Here is a 19,863-nt window from a genome sequence, read left to right as displayed (position 1 = left end):
GGCAATGAGCAAGAGATGAAACCAGTGGCTTCCCAAAATAACTGGATGCTGTGGAGAATGTAGAAACTGGTCTTTTCTTCAGGGATTAAACCGCAGTTATATTGAAAAGCATTTCTTGTTTAGAAGAAAACTACAACGTGGAAAAAAGAGCAGTTCTAGAAATGCCCAAGACAACAGCCACTAGACTAGAGGTTGGTAACCAAGATTTTGGTGGGTGAGTTCCTCTGCATACAACCCTTCATACAACCCTCTGCCCAGCCTCACAGCTCCCCAATCAGTGAACCATTTGGGAAACTCTCCCCCACATGTCCTGCTTGGTCCATTCACACCAACTTCTTGTCCATTCTTCTCTCTCTCTCTCTCAACCCATCTATCCTCATTCTCTCTCTCTCTCTCAAACCCTCTCTCAATGCCCCATTACATTTTCTCCCATCAGAGCTTCCCCTCAATCTCTTCAACTCTTGGCAGGCCTGTTGACCTCCAAATGCATACAAATTGTGATAGGGAGCCACTCCTGAATTTTAGAGCAAAAGGGGCATGTGGGCAAAGAGAATTTAGTCATCCTGTGCCTACTTCTTTCCTCATAAGTGCCTACTTGTTTCCTCAAATTAGCTCACTTCCAATATTGGAGCTTAGCTGTGAAGAAAAGTGGGCAGTGAAGGAAAACTAAGGGAGTGTACAAAATAGTTAGTGGGTAGGATTCAATATCTCCTCCCAATATGCCCCTTTTCTTCTGAAATATTGTACGCCACCCTCCAGTTTATGTGTACTTGAAGGAGCTTGCTAATGTCACACCTTGTTTAGCGCTTCCTATGTGCATTTGTGGTGAGTCTCATCTTCCATAAGCTCAATACAATGTAAGTTTTTGGGTATTTGCTTGGACTTTTGGCCAGTTTTATTTTTCCCTGGCAGAGTTGTCCAAATTAGGATTTGCTCATCACACACAAGAATATTTTATAACCTGGAAGAGATTCTACAGATCTGAGCATTGTGATGCCAGAATGATGGCATGTAAACTAGGAATTCAAAAGGAGAGAGAAAAATAATGATGAGGCTTAAATAAATTGCAATGCTTACAGCACACAATGGTGGCTAAAAATAGCTACAGTAATTGCCTACAAAGTGTAAACACCAGTGAGCGGGGATTTAAGGGCAGTCTGTGAAGTCAATATATTATTTATAAACTAGCTATCTATAATTACCATGCAGGGCTGTTGCCCGTCTGAATTACTGCTGGCAAAGTTCTCTTAAGAGAAACTGCAGTCAGTGCAAATTGGTAATGATACATAACCCAGGAAAACAAATGAAACCTCTCAAAAAGGTGCACGTCCTGGCAGCCATTAGAGAGGAATGAAAACTAGTCCTAGAGAAATCTGCAAGATCACTAGATGATTTACATTTCAGAACAAGCCCCATCACATATTATACTTTTAAGAGGAATTTAAAAACATGTGCATTACACAGATATATTTTATTACTGCAGAGACTGACTGCAGATTATTATTGGGAGCAGCTCGCTATTATTCTGGCATCCAGATGATATTTAAGATTTTTTTGGGATACCAATTAACGGGTCTTGGAAAATTCCAGAAATATTTGAGAATATACAGGAATATTCAGGGCCAGAATTTTACAACTCCTGGGACTGTTTTTCAGTTTTACAGCATGACTGTCAGTGTTAGGTCTTTGTACTAGCCTGCCAGGTTGGTTTACTTGGATTCTTTGGCTTGACATTGGTTGTGATGGGCATGCCTCATTGGCCCATGGGTCTGGTGGGATTATTTGGCTTGATACTGGTTCTGTCAGGCTTGTTGGATCTGTTTACATTTGAAGGCCTTTGGCCAGTGGTTGCTGTTCTGTATTTACCTAATGGCTTCTTTGCCCAGGAGAAAGCAGGGAATTTTCCCCCAGAGGAAACAATGGAGGTAAGTAGTATAACTGGGGGCATCTTGTTCAGGGGCCTGTACAATTGCACCCCTTAATTCAATCTGCTGGAAACTTTTTTGTCTTTAGAGGTCAGGCAGGGGTATTTTCACTGCTATAGGGAGCAGCAGTGGCATAGTGGTTGAGAGCAGGTGTACTCTAATCTGGAGGAACCGGGTTTGATTCCCTGCTCCGCCGCCTGAGCTGTGGCGCCTTAATCTGAATCTGGGGAATTCAGATTAGCCTGTACACTCCCACACATGCCAGCTGGGTGACCTTGGGCTAGTCACAGTTCTTCTGAGCTCTCTCAGCCCCACTCACCTCACAGGGTGTTTGTGATGAGGGGGGAAGGAGTTTGTAAGCCCCTGTAAGTCTCCTATAGGAGAGAACGGGGAGATATAAATCCAACTCTTCTTCTTCCTCTTCTTCTTATATTGGTGTCACTTGCTTGAAAAACAGCCACCAACCCCCTCCCCAAAAACATTCCCCATAAGGAATAATGGACCCCCCAAAAATTAGAATTAAAAAAAATCCCAATCCAAACACTAAAATGGTATTGGAGGACTTGAATATCCCAGAATACTGATGCTTATACCCTTCCCAAAATATGTATCCAAAAAATAGCAAATCTTTTTCAGTTATACATCTCAACTTCCATTCTTCACTCCCTGTGCTCAACCAAAAGGCCTATTCAGCCAAAGGGGGAAAGGCATAGGTCATGTACACATTTGAAAGTTGCAGATTGACTCCTTGGTGCAGGAACAAGCAATGGTCTTCCTTTGACCCCAAGAATGATACCAAATTTGCAGCTTCTGCTGCTTGCCATTTTTGCTTTGGGGTCTGGTACAGTTCAGGAGAAGAATGCAGTAAGGCTGGGTGGCAGGTGGGACTTGATTAGATGGGGACATGGTGGACTGGGAGACCTATGCCTTTCCCCCTTTGGCTGAATAGGCCTTTTGGTTCCCATAGTTTTGAACATTTCATCTAACAGTCTTGGCAAAAGGGAAGAGGTGGGATAGCATGACAAAGAGAGTTAACTACAATGCCGCCTCCTGTACAGCAAGGTGAGGGCCCTCAAGCACAAAGCATAGGCTATTTATCTCCTGTGACTAAAGGAGTGGTCACCAGTAGCATGAGTAGGGGAGGGTTTATGTATCTAAGGCATTCCATTGAGTGTACTAGTTGGCAACAGTCATCAACTAATGAGGATAATTAGAAGCATGTGGCAGGTTTGGCATCACTGTAAAGCAATTACAAAAGGGAAGATATTAACAGTCACAGCATTAACACTCATAAAAACATAATTTAAAGGAATTCCAAGGTGCACTGAAGTGACAGCTGCTAATTTAAGCAATGTCACAAAGACAACACATTTTAAACATAAATGGAACAGCATGCATGTAAATGAAGGACATGTGATATGCCCATCTGCTTTATACTCAATAGTCAGGAAAATTTCAGCAGGATTTTGGAGTTTGGATTTATACATCCCCCTCCTTTTTCTCCTTTTTCAAAGTGACTTACAAGCCCCTTCCCTTCCCTTCCCCCTTCTGGGGTATATGGGGCTGAAATAGTTCTAAGAGAACTGTGACTAGCCTAAGGTCACCCAGCAGGCTGCACAGGAGCTGGAAAACAAACCTGATTCACCAGATAAAAGTCCGCCACTTTTGCGGAGAAGTGGTGAAACAAACCTAGTTCTTCAGATTAGAGTCTGCTGTTCTTAAGCACTATACCACAATGGCCTTTCATGTTTTAGTAGCAGAGGGTGACAGAGAAAGATCTGAGTGATAAACTGAAGTATGCATCATCCTCTTTATCAACCGCAACAAAATCTTAGGCCAATTACACACCCATGTCTTATTCTGCCCTTTGCCAGCAGTAAATTCACCTCCCTTTCATGCAGGGCAAGTAGCTTGTATTGAGTACTCTTGTCTCCGCCTCTTCAGCTTTTCTCTGGCTCAGTGCAGGCTGTCCCATTTCCTTGCAAACAACATTCTCCTGCCCTGGGTTTGTGCTTTCGCCATGATGTCTGGCCTGTGGGTGTTTCCACATCTACAACATTTGCATAGGAAATTAGCAGGGGAAAGTTGTATTGCGCATGCGCAGGTCAGTGTCCTGTGGCAAATGCGCCATTTCTTCCCACCTCATACGACCCCCAACGCTCTTTACTTAAAGCCTGCTTGGGAGGGGGGACAATGCAAAACTTAATAAACATATTTCAAAAGAACATAACATTAATATAGTGATACATTGATGTTACTGCCAGTGGGAAACGATGGATTTTATGACATGGATGAGGAAGGCAGCAAAAATACTTCCCACTGATGCCACGATAATGGGGCTTTTTCCGCTAGGGAACTGCAATGATCACAAACAAGGAAAGGGAAACCTGGCAAGGATTTGAGCTGTTCCACCAGCAGGACTGGCGTTTCCCCCGCAAACCTGCCAGGGATGGCTTAAACTGCCAATCAAAATAGATTTCACAAAATAAGTATTCATGTAGTCTGTATGTAGTGATCCACTGATGGTCACTAGTTGATCACTGATGGTCACTAGTTCCCCACCCTCAGAGTTGGTATAGGCCTGGTGGGCAATGAGCTCTCCAGGGCTGGGCATGGATCCCCAGATAAATGGATGTCTTACAGTTGCAGTTTACAGATATCTGGCACATGTTCCATGTTATGAATACATTGATGCATCGATGTATTACAAAATAAAATAAAATAATAAAATAAAATCCACCGGAAGCCACACAGCCAGAAAGCAGAACCAAAAATGGAGGTTGGAGGGAATGAGAAGAGGGCTGGCTGGAAAAGTGGAAGGGGGGTGGGGTGGGGGCGGGATGACGCAAGTGTAGGAGGACACTGTTATGGGTGGGGAAAAGGAGAAGAGGGTAGGGAGGAAAAAACCCAAAGGTGGCACTGTGCTTATGCTTACTTCGCCTTCCCTGTGAAGTGAAAAAAGAGGTCAGATTTTGTCCATATCTCAAAAACACGTGGCTTCCCCTTAAAAAATCGTGGTTACTTCAGAGCAATTGGGTAAGGGAAAATCTAATCTGAATTATATATTGAAACTATTGCATAATTAAAAATCTGATCCAAAGCAAAAGGCTGCTTGAAGTAGGGAACATACTGCTGCCTAATGGGCCACTCTACCATGACCAAATGCAATTAAGGTTTTTGTACTAGTCAGTATCTGCTGTGGTTCCTAGTATAATTAAGGCACACTCACAATAGAGTAAACCTTATACCTAGAGGGAATTAATCTTATATGTGTTTATCAGAAGTAAGTTGTAAGGCATATAGTCTGGATGGATCTTAGGGTTGCTTCCTGTAGTATAATTTCAATAAGAGGAAATGGAAAGCAAGAGCTGAAGTGTTCCTGAGAGATACCAGAAAGATTGCTAACTCCATTAGGTTGAGCCAGAAAAAAGAACTGACACAGGACCACTGCAGAGACATTTACCACGTACATATAGTATATGGTTAAAAGATATTATCTGTATTAATTCCCCCTGACACTTATGTGATGGATCCTATGAGAACACGTTTAGAAGGAACTCACAAAGATCTTCCCCACCTTCTCCCTCTCACGGTGGAGAGGGTGGGAGGGGAACTGTTGATTTAAATTTGTTCTGAATGGTATAATTTGTCACAAGAACTCCTGGGAACAGTTGTTTTGTAAAACTGAGCCAATGTAAAGCTACTACTGCTTTTGTACCAGGAATATTTGAATTCAAATCCCCATTTTGCTACAAATCTCTGGATGACTTCACATAACCCACACTTTCTTTGCCTAAGCAGTCTCACAGAAGTATTTTGTGGTCAAACTGGAATAATCCCACGTATGCTATCCTTAGCTACTTTGGCAGAATACAAACAACTCTGGGATCACAGAACTTCCAGCTATTTCAAAGAAACTAAAGTTTCAGAGTTTCGTGCAGGAAAGCCATAGAAGTTAAACTATTTGAAGTGAAAACTGAAGCAGTGGCCCATTTGCTAACTGCACATGACATATATCTTCTAAACAATTTTCTTTAACAGAATGATTGCCTTAAGCATAGACCATAGCAAACCATAGCACATAACTTGTAGCTTTACAAAACTCCAACAGGATAATTTGGTAGACAAAGTTCCATGCCACCAGATTCACTCAACTCTCCCTCCAATTTACATTATGTTTCAGTGCTTAAGGAGGCACAGACAGTTGCTAGAAAAACACCAGCCTTTTCTCTGACCCGTTCTGGTCCAGTTTTGTGCACTGTGCCTGAGAAAGCACTTGGGCAACTGACTTGCAACATGAGTGGCTGCGTCCATACGATTTATGCTGATTACGCTAAAAGCCAATGGTCAGTTCCTCACCACTCTTCTGTTCTTTTTCCAGCTCTGCCATGCCCTTTTTGCGATATGGTTACCAGAACTGTTCACAGTATTCCAAATAAGGCTGCACTGGATTGATACAAGGGCATTACAGTATTGGCCATTTTATTTTCAATCTCTTTCCTAAGGGGTTGACTTAGGAAAGGGGTTGATTTAGGAGTGGGATTAAGTACCCTACGCTGGTTGTCCCAGGGGATTTCAGCATTTATGTCAATGCTATCTGGCAGGGGTGTAACAAGACATGTGCAGTTAGCAAAAACTGTAGCCCTGGGCAAAACCTGAGTTGGATGCCCCCCCATGGGCGGCCACTCTACCACGACCAAATTTTTTTTTTTTTGCACCAGGACATTGGTGCCTGCAGGGGGTGCATTTTTAGACATATCAGCACTAAATTTCAGCATATCATCAGGAGACTGTCCTTATGCTACCCCCAGGATTGGTGAGGTTTGGTTCAAGGAGTCCAAAGTTATGGACTCCCAAAGGGGGTGCCCCATCCCCCATTGTTTCCAAAGGGAGCTAATAGGAGATGGGGGCTACAGATTCGAGGGTCCATAACTTTGGCCCCCCTGAACCAAACTGCACCAAACCTGGGGGATATCATCAGGGTGGTCTCCTGATGAAACCCTGACAGTTTTGAGACTGTGCCTTCAGAAATGTGCCCCCCCCCCCAGCCTGCAACCCCCATTGACAGCAATACAGAAAACTCAATGCAGAACAAAGATTCTGGGGCAAATTTCTGGGGTGTTCCTGCAGGGGGCGCATTTTTGGATGTATCAGCACCAAAATTTCAGGATATCATCTGGAAACTGTCCTGATGGGACCCCCCAAGTTTGGTACAGCTTGATTTAGGGGGTCCAAAGTTATGGACCCTCAAAGAGAGTGCCCAATCTCCCATTCTTTGCTAAGGAGAGGGGGCTACTACTGGGCCAGCTTCCTGCTGGGTGGGGCTCTGAATCAAGCCCTGCCTTTGCTGGCCCTGGTCTGGGACAGCTGCTGCCTGACTCTCCCACCTCCTTGGGCTGCTGTGGCTTGCCAAGTACCGTAGGCAAGTGGCTTGGGGAGGGGTTGCTGGTGTGGTTGGGGAAGTCTGCAGGACTGCACATTTGTGCAGGTCACACTTTTCATCCAGTAGTTTGTTCTGGGCAGGAGGAATGTGATCTGAGGGTGGAGGAATTGACAATGCTTGCTTTGTCATGGTGAGATCACTCTTTGCTTGGGTTTAGACTTACAGGGATACCAAGACACTGTAGGGGTAGGGGATCTATTAAAATGATCCATTCCTGGAGCCAGATGGATCCGAATAGATTTCTGATGGTTCTAGAGCAGTGATGGCGAACCTATGGCACGGGTGCCAGAGGTGGCACTCAGAGCCTTCTCTGTGGGCGTGCACAGAGTTCATCATGTGTGGGGGAAATCGCCCCCCCCCATCTAGGCTGGCCTAGGCCGCTGGGCTCAATTATTAGCATTAAACCTAAGACCTAGTTTTGGGGAAGCAGCGTAGGTAACCCTGTTAAGCACTGCTAAACCCCACTGATTTTCATACAAAGAACTTAAACACGATCCTTTACCTGGGAGCAAGCTCAGTTGCTGGCAATGGGGTTTGCTTCTGAGCAAACCCTCCTAGGGTCGTGATTCACCCGTTGGAAGAGTTGCACGGTTGCTTCAAAGCCAACAACTACCACCAAGCTTACTCCCGAGTAACACACGCCTCAGAGCCAACCATTTTTCCAAAACTAAAACCTCAGTATTCAGGTTAAATTGCCGTGTTGGCACTTTGCGATAAATAAGTGGATTTTGGGTTGCAGTTTGGGCACTTGGTCTCAAAAAGGTTCGCCACCACTGTTCTAGAGGATTTTCCTGATGATATGGCTGGTGCTCCTGTTGTTGCCCTGGTTGAACTCTGGAATGAGGAAAAGACCCGGGTGGTTGACACAATCTCTCTCAGGCACCCTCTCTCAAGTGTTAGAATCCAGGTAGACTTGGTTTATTGAGGGAAGTAGGCTATGAAAATACAAGGGAGATTGCTAATAGCAACGGTCGATGAAGACTCAGGACAATTCTGATAAGGCATGGGCAAAAGCTCATTTTAAAGTGTACTCCATGCCAATGATTACAGCAAAGAAACAACACTCTTCCACCACTATTGTCAGCAGAGTACAGGTCAGCAGAGCTGTAGGTGGTCAGAGGTGGCCTGCTATGACCATTTTGCTCCACACTTTGCATATAAAATCTCCCAAGTCCATTCTGACTTGAACTGTATGTTAGCAGTGACAATGTCAGATAGTGCCAGGACATTGAACTGTGCAATTGTTGGGTTATTTTTCAATTTATGCAGTCTGAGAATGCAGACAATCCTTGGAGGTTTGCGGGCTTCCACCTGCGGGCTTTCTTGCCCTTCCTGGTTACTTGAATCAGCCAGGGCTGGTTGTCTGGGTCCAAGAATTAACTAATGCTTCTTTAAAAGAGGGAGCAGTTGTTTCAGCCTTGAAACAGGCTTTAATGTGTCTTCTTCTAAAGAAAGCTACCCTGGACCCGGAAGATCTCAACTATTGACCAGTCACAAACATTTCATTCTTGAGTGATGTAACTGAATGGGTAATGGCTGCACATCATCAAGATTCCTGGATGAGGTGAATTGTTTAGATCCTTTCCATTCTGATTTTAGATCTGGTTGTGGCACTGAAACAGCCGTGGTCACCCTGGGGAATGACCTGCTCTGGGACATGGACAGAAGGAGTGTGACTCTGTTGATTCTCCTGGTCCTCTTAGTGGCTTTCGAGGCCATCCTTCTGGACTGGCTTTCTGGGCTGGGATTTGGAGGTACGGTTCTGCAGTGGTTTCACTCCTGCCTGGAGGGTAGGTTTGAGAAGGTTCTGTTCAGAGACTGCCGCTCAGCCCCTGGCCTTTGGAATATGGCATCCCACAGCGTTACATAGTATCCTTTATGCTTTTTAACATCTAAATGAAAACACTGGGTGATGTCTTTTGGAGATCTGGTCTGGCTTCTTACCAATATGCGGGTGACACTCAGTTCTATTTCATACTTCCAGGTCATCCCAGGGAGACTGTAGAAATCTCACTGGTGCCTGGAGGCAGTGTGGGCTAATAAACAAAAGTTTAATCCTGACAAGACAGAAGGTCTGATGAGCGGAAGTTCTAACCTGGGATTTAAGGTGTCACCTAATATGGATGGGGTTGCACTTCTTCAAACAGGTCCACAGTCTGAGGGTGGTATTGGACTCAGTGCTAGAGTTGCATAACCAGGTTGCAGCTGTGACCAGGAGTGTCTTTTACCACCTTTGACTGGTTAGCTAGCTGTGGGCTTTTCTGGACAGAAAAGATCTGGCTACTGTAGTGCATGCCTTGGTTACAACCAGAAGAGATTACTGGAATGCAGTCTACATAGAGCTGCCCTTCAGAAATGTTCAGGAATTGGTGCAGAAGGCTGCCCCTAGGATGTCAACTGGAGTGGGCTGCAGTTACTATATTCTTAGCCCATCTATAATGGCTCCCAGTCAACTTGGGTATAACTCAAGGTGCTGGTATAGAACTTCAAAGCCACATACGGTTTGTGACCATCCTGCCTGAAGCCCCACTTTATGAACTCACTGAACCACTAAGGTAATCTTTGAATGTCCTGACTTCTGAGATTACGCAGGTAGTAATGTGGAACAGGGGCCTTCTTGGTCATGATCTCTGTCTGGGAAACTCATTCGTTTTTTTCTTTTACTATCATCTGCCAGTTGGTGAAGATCTTTTAAAATTTGTTTCACATACCTTCAGTGATCTCTCCTTCCTGACCAATGTTTTGTTATTCATATGTCTTTATATTTTAGCTCTGGGTTTATATATTATATTTTATTATATTATATATGTTTTAGTTTGTTTAATTTGCTTGCTTGGAAAAATTATTGACCAAAGGACAGCTAGGATTGCTCACCAGACAGAAAGCTACTTATAGCACCTGAGAGCATAGTCATAAGAAAATATGAAAATGGAATACAGAACTTGCACTTAATACTAATTGAATAAGATCATAACATCTACATATATCAATCTACCTCAACACACACATGAAATTCAAAACTTTGTGGATTGTATTTTTAATATGGATTCTCTCTATTATCACAAGCCATTGTCAGAAAAAAAATAAAATGAAGTTGTGTGGTTTAGAATTTAATCATGAAGGAAGAGGAGAATGCAGCCTGAATGACGGGCTGGCTTCTGGGCTGGGTGATGGAATCCATAATGCCCATCATGTATGTTACTCATACAAAAAAATCTTCACCAGACAGAAATGTATGACTTGTTCAGCATCTGTTCCTTCACTGCTCCATCCCACAATACACATTTAAGTACAGTGTAAACAGGGAAATCTCATACCAGGGCACCCACATAAGGACAGGGCAACAGAAAGAAGTAACCTATATTTTAGATCCCAATCTGACAGCCAGATAGCCAAGATCATAGCGATAAGAAATGTAATCTCCTGCATACCATCAATATATCCTATAGCACTGTGGTGGCGAACCTTTGGCACTCCAGATGTTATGGACTACAATTCCCATCAGCCCCTTCCAGCATGGTGGCAGGGGCTGATGGGAATTGTAGTCCATAACATCTGGAGTGCCAAAGGTTCGCCACCACTGCTATAGCAGGTAGTCACTACCTTTTCTATGTTTCAGAAAAAAGAGTAAACATACTCATCTAGGTACACTTTCAGAAGGAAGTGCTTCAACAGGCATTGTATTTGACCACACGTTTATGGAAAAACAATGAACCACAGAAACTGAATTTACATAAAATTATCTCACTCCATTTTATTTAAGATTCTTTTCTCCAGTTAGTAAAAGAAAGATGTGTCTCTTTTTATACATATATACAAGTTCAGTTATAAAAATAGACAGCACATTCAAAGAGGAAAAAAAGGCTTGGCATTTTTCTGATTCTCTCTAAACACTGTACATACACATGTGAATCTGAGTGGGGAGGAGCACGGTAAAATCTTCATGATTTAACTTAAATATCCACACCCTGCCCAATTATCTCCTCCAAATCTGTTTCTTTAAAAAAAAGGAATCTAACTGGACTCATTTCTGCTATTTTCAGGTGTGCAAATTAGAGGCAGAGTCAACAGGAAGCACTTGCTCTGCACTGTGAGATGCCAGGCAAGGTGCATGAGACTGAAAAATCCTCGCTTTCTTAGCTAAGACCTTCACCTTATAACCTGGGTCACCTTTGAAAGATGAAAATGTCCAGAAAGAACAGCTACTTAACATCGACACCCAGGCAGGAGAACTGCCTCCCTCCTTCATCTCAGTGCAACATAGACATCATCGATACCGTGCCAAAACAGAGGGTTCTTGTGCATTCAGAATGGACTATACCAGAACAAAAGAGTTGCCCTCATGGTGGTTGCTGTTTTCTGGCAACTTTTGCTAGCTTCACAAAGTTTTGCTACAGAGATAGATCACCCCAATGAAGCAGATCCTAACCTGCTGGAATGAAGGGTTGAACAATGAGATGTGCCTAAAAACAGCAACAAAACAAGTCAGTGGGTGGCTGGGAATCATTTTAGCTAGAGACTAGATGGAAGCAGGGAAAGGTGTGGGTGGTTCCTCCCAACAGGAAGAGGAAAAAAGTCATTTCCTGCCTCCCCGGTGGGACAATGGGAACCACCCACAAGATGTCCTCCCACTCAGGGGAGAAAGGTGTATTGCCCTTGCCCTTTTATTGTGCTATGGCAGCCAATGGTACCTAAAACATCATTTTTTAAAATTTCTATGGCACAATGAGAAGAACAGCAGTGATCTATCCCCTCCATCAAATCTCCTTGATAAAAATTACGCACAAAATGACTTCTTCTTCCACATAAGCCAAATGCAAGAAACTGTATTTAAAATCAAATGCATCTTAACTTGCGTACTGCGATGTAATGTAGCATCTTAAAGAACTTTCCACTCTGTGGAACTGATACAGCAGTGTCATTCCCAAAATATCTAATTGGTTAGCTGTCATTTCAACTAAATGAACAGAACTCTAGCGGTTCAGGAACACGATATTGATAAAGTATCACTTTTAGGCAACAGTGCAAAACTCTCTCCTCACAAAACCATTTTCCATGGCATCTACTAGTTATACACATTGGAACCATCAGGTTAGTTGTCCCTTGCTCTCCCCAAAAGATGCACTGACCAAAACCCTCTTCTGAATCTGCAGGGTACTCTCAAATTTCTGATATTGCTCTCTTTATTACAAGAAGATAGCTGAATTCCATATGAACCCTGAAAGACGAAGGACGAGGATGCTGGTGTGAACACAAAGGGGGAGACTTACAGGTAGTCTCACATGGAGGTCATATCCTTTGCCCACATGATTTCTAGGGTGCCAGAAAAAACTTAATGGAAAATGTTAAGCACAAGCACCCAAAGTCTATGTCCCTCCTCCTTCCAAATTTGCAAAGGTACTAAAAACGGGGCTTTACATGACAGCGCACACAGAACACCTCTCGCTCCATTAGTGCAGCTATCATGTCATCATACCCACATATGGGAGGAAAACAAGGCATCATCTGAATACCCTTTTGCTGGTTGGAGTGGACTGCTTAGAAAGCCTATATGGATACAGGTAGGTTTCAGGGATTCAAAATTACTATCGCCCACCTGAGGTGTGGGCTCCTTTGTATTGTTTTCGGACAGGGGTTTCTGGTGCCAAGGAACTTGTCAGATTTAATGTTTTGGAGGTTCCACAAACGCTGTTTCCTTTGCTCAAGGGAGAAGAGGCGCTTGATGGTCCAAAGTCTACAAGTCCAGAAGGTCGGATTAGTGGAATCTGCAGTGGGCTTCCTGAAGACAAACCTAGAAATAAAAACAAATTGCTCTTCAGTAAGTCACCACCACATTATGGGTTCTTAACTGAACATAAAAATTATAAGATTAAAACTAATTTAGCACATCACTGCCCTAATTATGGCTGCAGTATTTTATAAAGATATTACTAATCTGCTTTTTTAGCCTCGGGATACTTTGGGTACTCAGCAATAAAAGATCAATGTCTATATTTAGTATCAATTTTACCAGTCATGACCTAATTTTGGTAAGACAGCATTATTAAGCTAATCAGCTCCAAAAAAGTGGGCAAACCTTTTAACTACAAGAATAGAGACAACAAAAAAGTAAAGTGGATGTTTCTTTTTTTGGGACCAATGTAAACTTTTCACCATTACATTCCAACATGGTGACTTCTTAGAGGTAACTAACACCTTGCAGTGAAAATATATAAAATTCTCGCCTACCTTTAGACACATTGTATCCATATGCTGCATAAGCCGCGGCAGAGGCAGCAGCTGCCCCTGCTTTAGCACCTGCCATGGCAGCCGCACTTCCTGCTGTTGATTTCCGGCTCCTGCCTTTTCCTGTGCTTTTTGATCCACTGTTTGAACACATTTTGGGGCTTAATTCTCGATTTCTACCTTCCGAATGACTCCTCCTTTTCCTGGTGACTGGACATGATCCTGTATGGAAATTCCTTAAGGAAACAAAGACAACATGGACTCAATCACTAGTGTTTCACAAATGGAGATGCGACAATTACCAACACAGCCTTATTTTCTGTAAGTCAACTGCAGCACACAAGGAGTTAAGTCAGGACTGCTTGTAATTGGCTGGCTGTGAAAGGCAGAGTTCTAGTGTCTGTGTGAGGAGATTTTGAAGGGGGGTCTAATCAGATTGCCAGAGTAAATGGGTGTGTGCTGACTGGGCTCTGTTCTAAGTTGGTTAAGCTACTCTGTTTGAGGGACTGGAGGGTCAAGTTAAAAGGAGAATCTGTACCGTGTCCTTGGTGAAAAACAACAGTCACATTAAATAAATATAAGGGTTGCTGAGCTGTTTTACTCTGAGAAAAACCCCATTCAGATACTAAACAGTGAAGTTTATGAGAGTGTGGGATTTTTAATATTCTTCCATTTAAGACTATATCTAATTCAAGATTTTCAGTCCATGTCCCAAAAGCAAACATGTTTGTAAATCAGAGAATTTAATCCTGTGCCTTCCTAAACATGTAGCCCAACTGTTTAAATAAATGCCTCGGCTTACTGATTTACTATTGTAATCTATAATTCCTCACTAATACATATGTACTTTGTATCAACAATATCTTCTATGTGGATGAGATCTACTTGAAATCACACTATGGTATTCTTAGGGCAGAGTCTTACAATGATAGAAAAATACTAACCATTCATGTTGTCAGAGACTGAGCCAGTGATGGAAGCAGGAGAGTTGGTGGCTCTTGACTGAGGTGCTGAAGATGCTGGATCATCTACAATCACCAGCATGTCATTGCTGCTCTCATCAGGAGGGATCGAGCCCATGTGCAATTCACTGCTGATAGAGATCTAGACCACGTAAAAACAAAGGCCTTAAAAGCTTACACATGCGTTGGATATCCATTAGGGCTCTCCTCCAAATCTGTCTGCAGAGGTTACAGAACTCACACAGCCCAGTATTCCATCCCAGCCTCAGAATACTTCGGGTACTCAGTTTGATAGAATGTTTTTAAAACAGCTTGTTCTGTACTGAAATGCTCACCCACATTAATTCATACCCTATACAGTTGGACAATCAAGTAGAAAAATGTCCCGTGCTCAGGAGTTTCCAGCAACTAAGTTGTCTTGGATTTGCTGTGTAGCAAATCTAAAGACTTCAGATCATCCAGAAGAACAGTTTGAAATAGTTTCATGGTAGCGTAAAGAAACTCTTACCTCACTAAAAGGGCTAGGCATGGCAGAGTCTACACTAACAAATGACTCATCGCCATCAGCTGAGAGGTTAGAATTATCTGCCGAGGGAACAAATGGGATCACTAGATTCATGCCTTCTTTTCTTTTTTTCCCATCCAACTCATCTTCTTTTTTCTTCTGCAATCCAAACAAAAGCAACAAGCATCATAAGGTCTGGAAATATAGGGAGATAAAGGGCTAGTCCACCATAAAATGAAATATAATTAGATGAATCCTCTGAGCAATCATTTACCAATAAGAAAGTTATTGCCAAGGGCTCTACGATAGCTGGATGATGCAATATTAAGACTAGCTTTGGGGGATCAAGACACTAGTTCTATCTAGTTCAACTGTGTGTTCCCAGCAACAGCCAGTCAGATGCTTCTTGAAAGTTTACAAACAAGTTTCCAAGGCAACAGCCTCCCTCCCATTGTTTGCTTCCAGCATCTGATCATCAGAGGTATAAATATGGAAGTTCCATTTAGATATAATGTCAATAGAAATATCTTCCATGAAACTGTTTAATCCTTTTAAAACAGGGGTTCTCAACCTGGAGGTCGCGACCCCTTTGGGGGGGGTCGAATGACCGTTTCACAGGGTCCGCCAGTCCTCGCTGGCATCCGCATTTTCCTTGGGCGTCTAAGGGCTCCCGAGGACAGGCTGGCTAGGATTAGCCACTAGTCATTTTTTCCTCGCCTCCCCGTCCGTTTCACTGCCTCTCCACCTCCAAACTCCTCTTCCGCACAACCCATCCCCTGCCTTCCATCCTTCCCACTTTTAAACTTTCCTGTCTGTTTCAAGCCCCCCTACCAATCCCCGCTGCTTGCCATTTTGCAGTCAGCACCAGGTTCCAGGGGGTGAATACTGGCACATTTAAACTGTGCCCTGCCCCCCGCTTGGGGTTGCGTTGCCACCGCACTGCTGCAGTGGGGTCAGCAAGGCATCCTGGCTCTGCCCACCTCACTGTCAGTGGGCTCGTAGCACCGCCATTTCTGCCGGCTGTACCAGCCTCTCCTGAACTTCTGAGCTTTCCCTGTCATCTGGGCACCCTCCCACCTCTTGGCTCTTCCTCACCAGTGAGTTTGGGTGGTTCTCATCCCCCTCCCACAGCGAGGTTGGGTCTGTCTCACCTGGCCCTGCACAGGGGGTTTGAGATTTTTATATCATCTTTCTCCCCACTTCTCTTCCCCCTCTCTCTTTCTACTTACTTACATACCTACCTCTCTTTATCTCCCTCCCTCTCTATATCTCTATCTTTAGCTACCTCTCTCTCCCTCCTGCCCTCTATCCCCCTCTCTTTCATTTCCATGGCCCCTCTGGACTTGTTAGATCCCCCCCATACAGACACACTTGTTTATGTCTGATTCCATAGTCAACCAACTCCTGGGTTTCCCACAAGTCAGAGTGGGAAACAGAAAGGGAACATCCAGTGGGTGAGGGAAGAGCCTCCATCCTGTTGAGATACATAGAAATAGCTGGGGCAAGTTGATGAAGAGGGGTAGGTGGGGATGGAAGGCCCAAATGCCACATAGACCCCTATCCTTGGACCTTGCAGGCTTGTATAATATCAATATTTTGTTCATCATTACAAAAGCACCTTTGGTGTATAAAGGAATGGATGTTTTTGTTTGGATTTTGGGCCAATCTCACTGCTTTGACTTAATTAGATATGTGGTGGTGCTCAAATTATTATTATTATTATTATTTATTAAATCTTATTATACCTCTATCCCCTCGAGGGCTCAGGAAGTGTGAACAACATAAAGCTTCATACAAAACATAAAATCTTAAAACAGGTACATTCTACAATAGGCCCGCTTGAGACCCATATACCACCCCTCTTCCAAAAATGAGGAGGGGTCCCAATGATGTTAGGGGACCCTACTAGCAGGGGGGCGGGGCATTATCGGCGACTGGACTCTCCAAAGGCCCGGTGGAATACTCCGCTGTTTACAGGCCCCATGCGGAACTCTCAAGGTCCCGCGAGGGGTCCTAATAGCTGGTGGTAATGTCTCCACCAGGCCGTGCCAGGGCTGTGGAAGGCCCTGGCCCGCAGGGAGGCCAGCCGCTGGCCATCAAGGCCAGGGATTTAGTAGATTCTCGCCTCTCTGCTGATCGTGAGAGGACGCAGCCAGGACATATGGGGGGGTAATCGCGGTCCCGGCGTAATGCAGGGTCCCGGGCCGCCAGAAGGCCTTAAAGGTCAACACCCACACCTTGAACATGATTCGAATTCGATAGGTAACCAATGCAGGCGGCGCAACACAGGGGAGATGTGTTCACGAAAAGGCACCCCTGTGAGCAACCGGGTCACGATGTTGGACCAATTTCAGCTTCCGGATCAGGCGCAAGGGAAGGCCCAGAGCGAAGTTACAATAGTCCAGTCTGGAGGTGACCGTTGCATGGATCACAGTGGCTAGGTCAGTGTTGGAGAGAAAGGGGCCAGCCGACGGCCTGTCGAAGATGGAAAAAACGCACCTGGTTATATGGGCCACCTGGGCCTCCATTGAAAGAGACGAATCCAGGTGGACCCCCCAGGCCGCTTAACGGAGGGGTCGGTGCCAATATGGCCCCTCCCACACCGGGCGCGGCTGGAAATCCCCAATCTCACCCCCACCCATCAAGCCAAAGGATCTCCTCGGCCGATGGATTAAGTTTTAACCTGCTCTGTTGTAACCAACCAGCGGTCAGCCTCCAAACATTGCTGTAGAGCTGCAGGGGCAGCGCAGCTCTCTCCATCAACAGAATGAGCTGAGTGTCATCAGCGACGCATGGTGCAGATCAGCCCAAAGTTCGCATCATCAGCTGAGCAAGTGGTCGATATAGATGTTAAATAACAGTGGGGACAGTAATGCCCTGAGGCACCGCAATGAAGCGGGCACCTCCGGGAAGCTTTGTCCCCACACCACACTTGCTGACTACGCGGAGGAACGAGGCAATCCACTGAAGGACAGTGCCCCGAACCCTCGAAGGCTGCCAGGCGGTGGGTCAAAAGGTCGGATTTACCATATCAAACGCTATGGTGAGATCTAACAACACCAGCAGCGCCATCCGCTTCGGTCTAGCTGCATAATGGAGCGATCTGTGACAGCGAGGAGAACCGCTCTCCGTCCATGCTCCAGCACGGAAGCCGGACTGGAAGGGATCAAGGCCGATGTGTCATCCAGAAAGCCCTGAAGCTGCTCAGCACACTCTCTCAATTACCTTCCCCAGAAACGAAAAGATTCGACGGGCGTAATTGGCCAGATCTCCAGGATCTAAGGATGGTCTTTTTCAAGAGCTGGCGGACCACCGCCCTCCTTCAACTCCATCTGGAAAGACTCCTTGCTCAAGGGAGTCATTGATGATCTTCAACAGATGGGGTCGAGGCTCCTCCCGCACGCATTTAATCAGCCAGGAAGGGCACGGATCCAGAGGACAGGTAGTAAAGCAGCAGCCAGGGCCCTGTCAACAGCGGCTTCAGAGAGCAGGGAAAACTGGGCCAAACTAGGGCCTGAAGACGGCAAGGGAGCCTCCAGTTCGGCTTCATTGTAGTTAAGGTGGCCGGAAGGTTCCATGGCGAGTTTACGCCACTTTATCTGCGAAAGCTCATAAAAGCCTCACAGCTAACAACCAATCCATGATTTGTAGAACCCTCTGATAAAGAGGTCAAAGATCGAATTATCCTGAATAATTGTGCCGGGTTGTAGCTAGCAGATGCGTAGAGAGGAGGAGAAGAAGGCCTCTTCGCCTTCTGTCCGCCATATCTCATAGGGCTTTCATAAACGCCCTATAAGATGTCGCTGCGAAAGCCGCTTTTAATGGTGATTTCTCCACACTCGCTCTAGACGCCTGAGCACCCGCTTCATGTGAAGCTCCTCCTCGTGATACCACGGAGCCTGCCTTTGAGCGGGGCGAGAGGACGCCAAAGCAACAGTCTCGATGGCATCAGAGAGGCGGGAGTTCCAATCCTCCACCTGCTCATCGAAAAGTGCCGGCAGAGTTCAGGGTCCCGCATAGCATTCAGGAAACCAATTGATCCATAAGTCTCCGCTGGCTGGCAAAAAATCGCCCGCCGCCTAGACAGGGGTAAGCGTGGCATGTCCAGCCGCGAGCTTCAGGGCATAGTGGTCGGACCATGGCACTCTGTCTGTAGAGGATACCACCAGGTTAACTCTCGACCCAAAGACCAAATCCAGCGCAGGACCGGCCTCATCGCGTGGGGCCAGAATTTATTAAGGAGAGGCCCAGTGTCGCCATGGATGACACCAGGTCCGCGAAAGCCGCTATACAAGAGGCGGTAGGTCGACATGGACGCGAGATCACCCAAGACAATAAGTCTGGGAAACCGCAACGCTTCAGTCGCCACCACCTCCAGCAAACCGCAGAAGGTCGCCCCTCGGTGCCAGGGCGCATCGGGTACACCAGAAGGATAGCTAACCTCTCCGCGGTTAACCACTCTAGGCCGACACACTCCATGCCAGTGATCTCCGGACGGGACTGCCCTGAAGGGGATGGAATTGCGGATGAACATTGCCACGCCGCCCCTGGGTTCGAGACTGGTGGAGGCACGCTAAACCTGGTGGTGTGACCTCGCTCAGAGCAACGGTCTCACCTTTCCACGACTCCAGGTTTCGTGACACAAGTTAGGTGTCCACTTGCAGATCTCCGAGAAAATCCCCGGAGAACTTCGCGGTCTTATTGTTTATGGACCTGGCATTGATCAACACCAGGGACGAAGCAGAGTATCCCTGAACCTGTCCATCCTCGCTCCTAGGGATAGGTCGGAGGTCAGAAAGCGCA

The 19,863-nt window shown here is 45.3% G+C and overlaps 1 protein-coding gene across 1 annotated transcript in view; it reads right to left on the bottom strand.

The window, feature by feature from the left end:
- Positions 1-11,096: 11,096 nt before the first annotated feature.
- INO80 (INO80 complex ATPase subunit) overlaps positions 11,097-19,863 on the bottom strand; it is a 76,117-nt gene continuing 67,350 nt past the window's right edge. Inside the window, 5 exon segments of the mRNA XM_048484192.1 lie at positions 11,097-13,159; positions 13,597-13,788; positions 13,791-13,829; positions 14,538-14,697; positions 15,064-15,219. Of these exon segments, the coding sequence (XP_048340149.1) occupies positions 12,954-13,159; positions 13,597-13,788; positions 13,791-13,829; positions 14,538-14,697; positions 15,064-15,219 (753 nt within the window). The 3' untranslated portion in view covers positions 11,097-12,953.

This window comes from Sphaerodactylus townsendi, linkage group LG02, assembly GCF_021028975.2.
Source record: "Sphaerodactylus townsendi isolate TG3544 linkage group LG02, MPM_Stown_v2.3, whole genome shotgun sequence".
Taxonomy (NCBI): Eukaryota; Metazoa; Chordata; class Lepidosauria; order Squamata; family Sphaerodactylidae; genus Sphaerodactylus; species Sphaerodactylus townsendi.
Note: the sequence above shows the minus strand (reverse complement) of the source record. Positions and strands in the feature narration are given on the sequence as shown.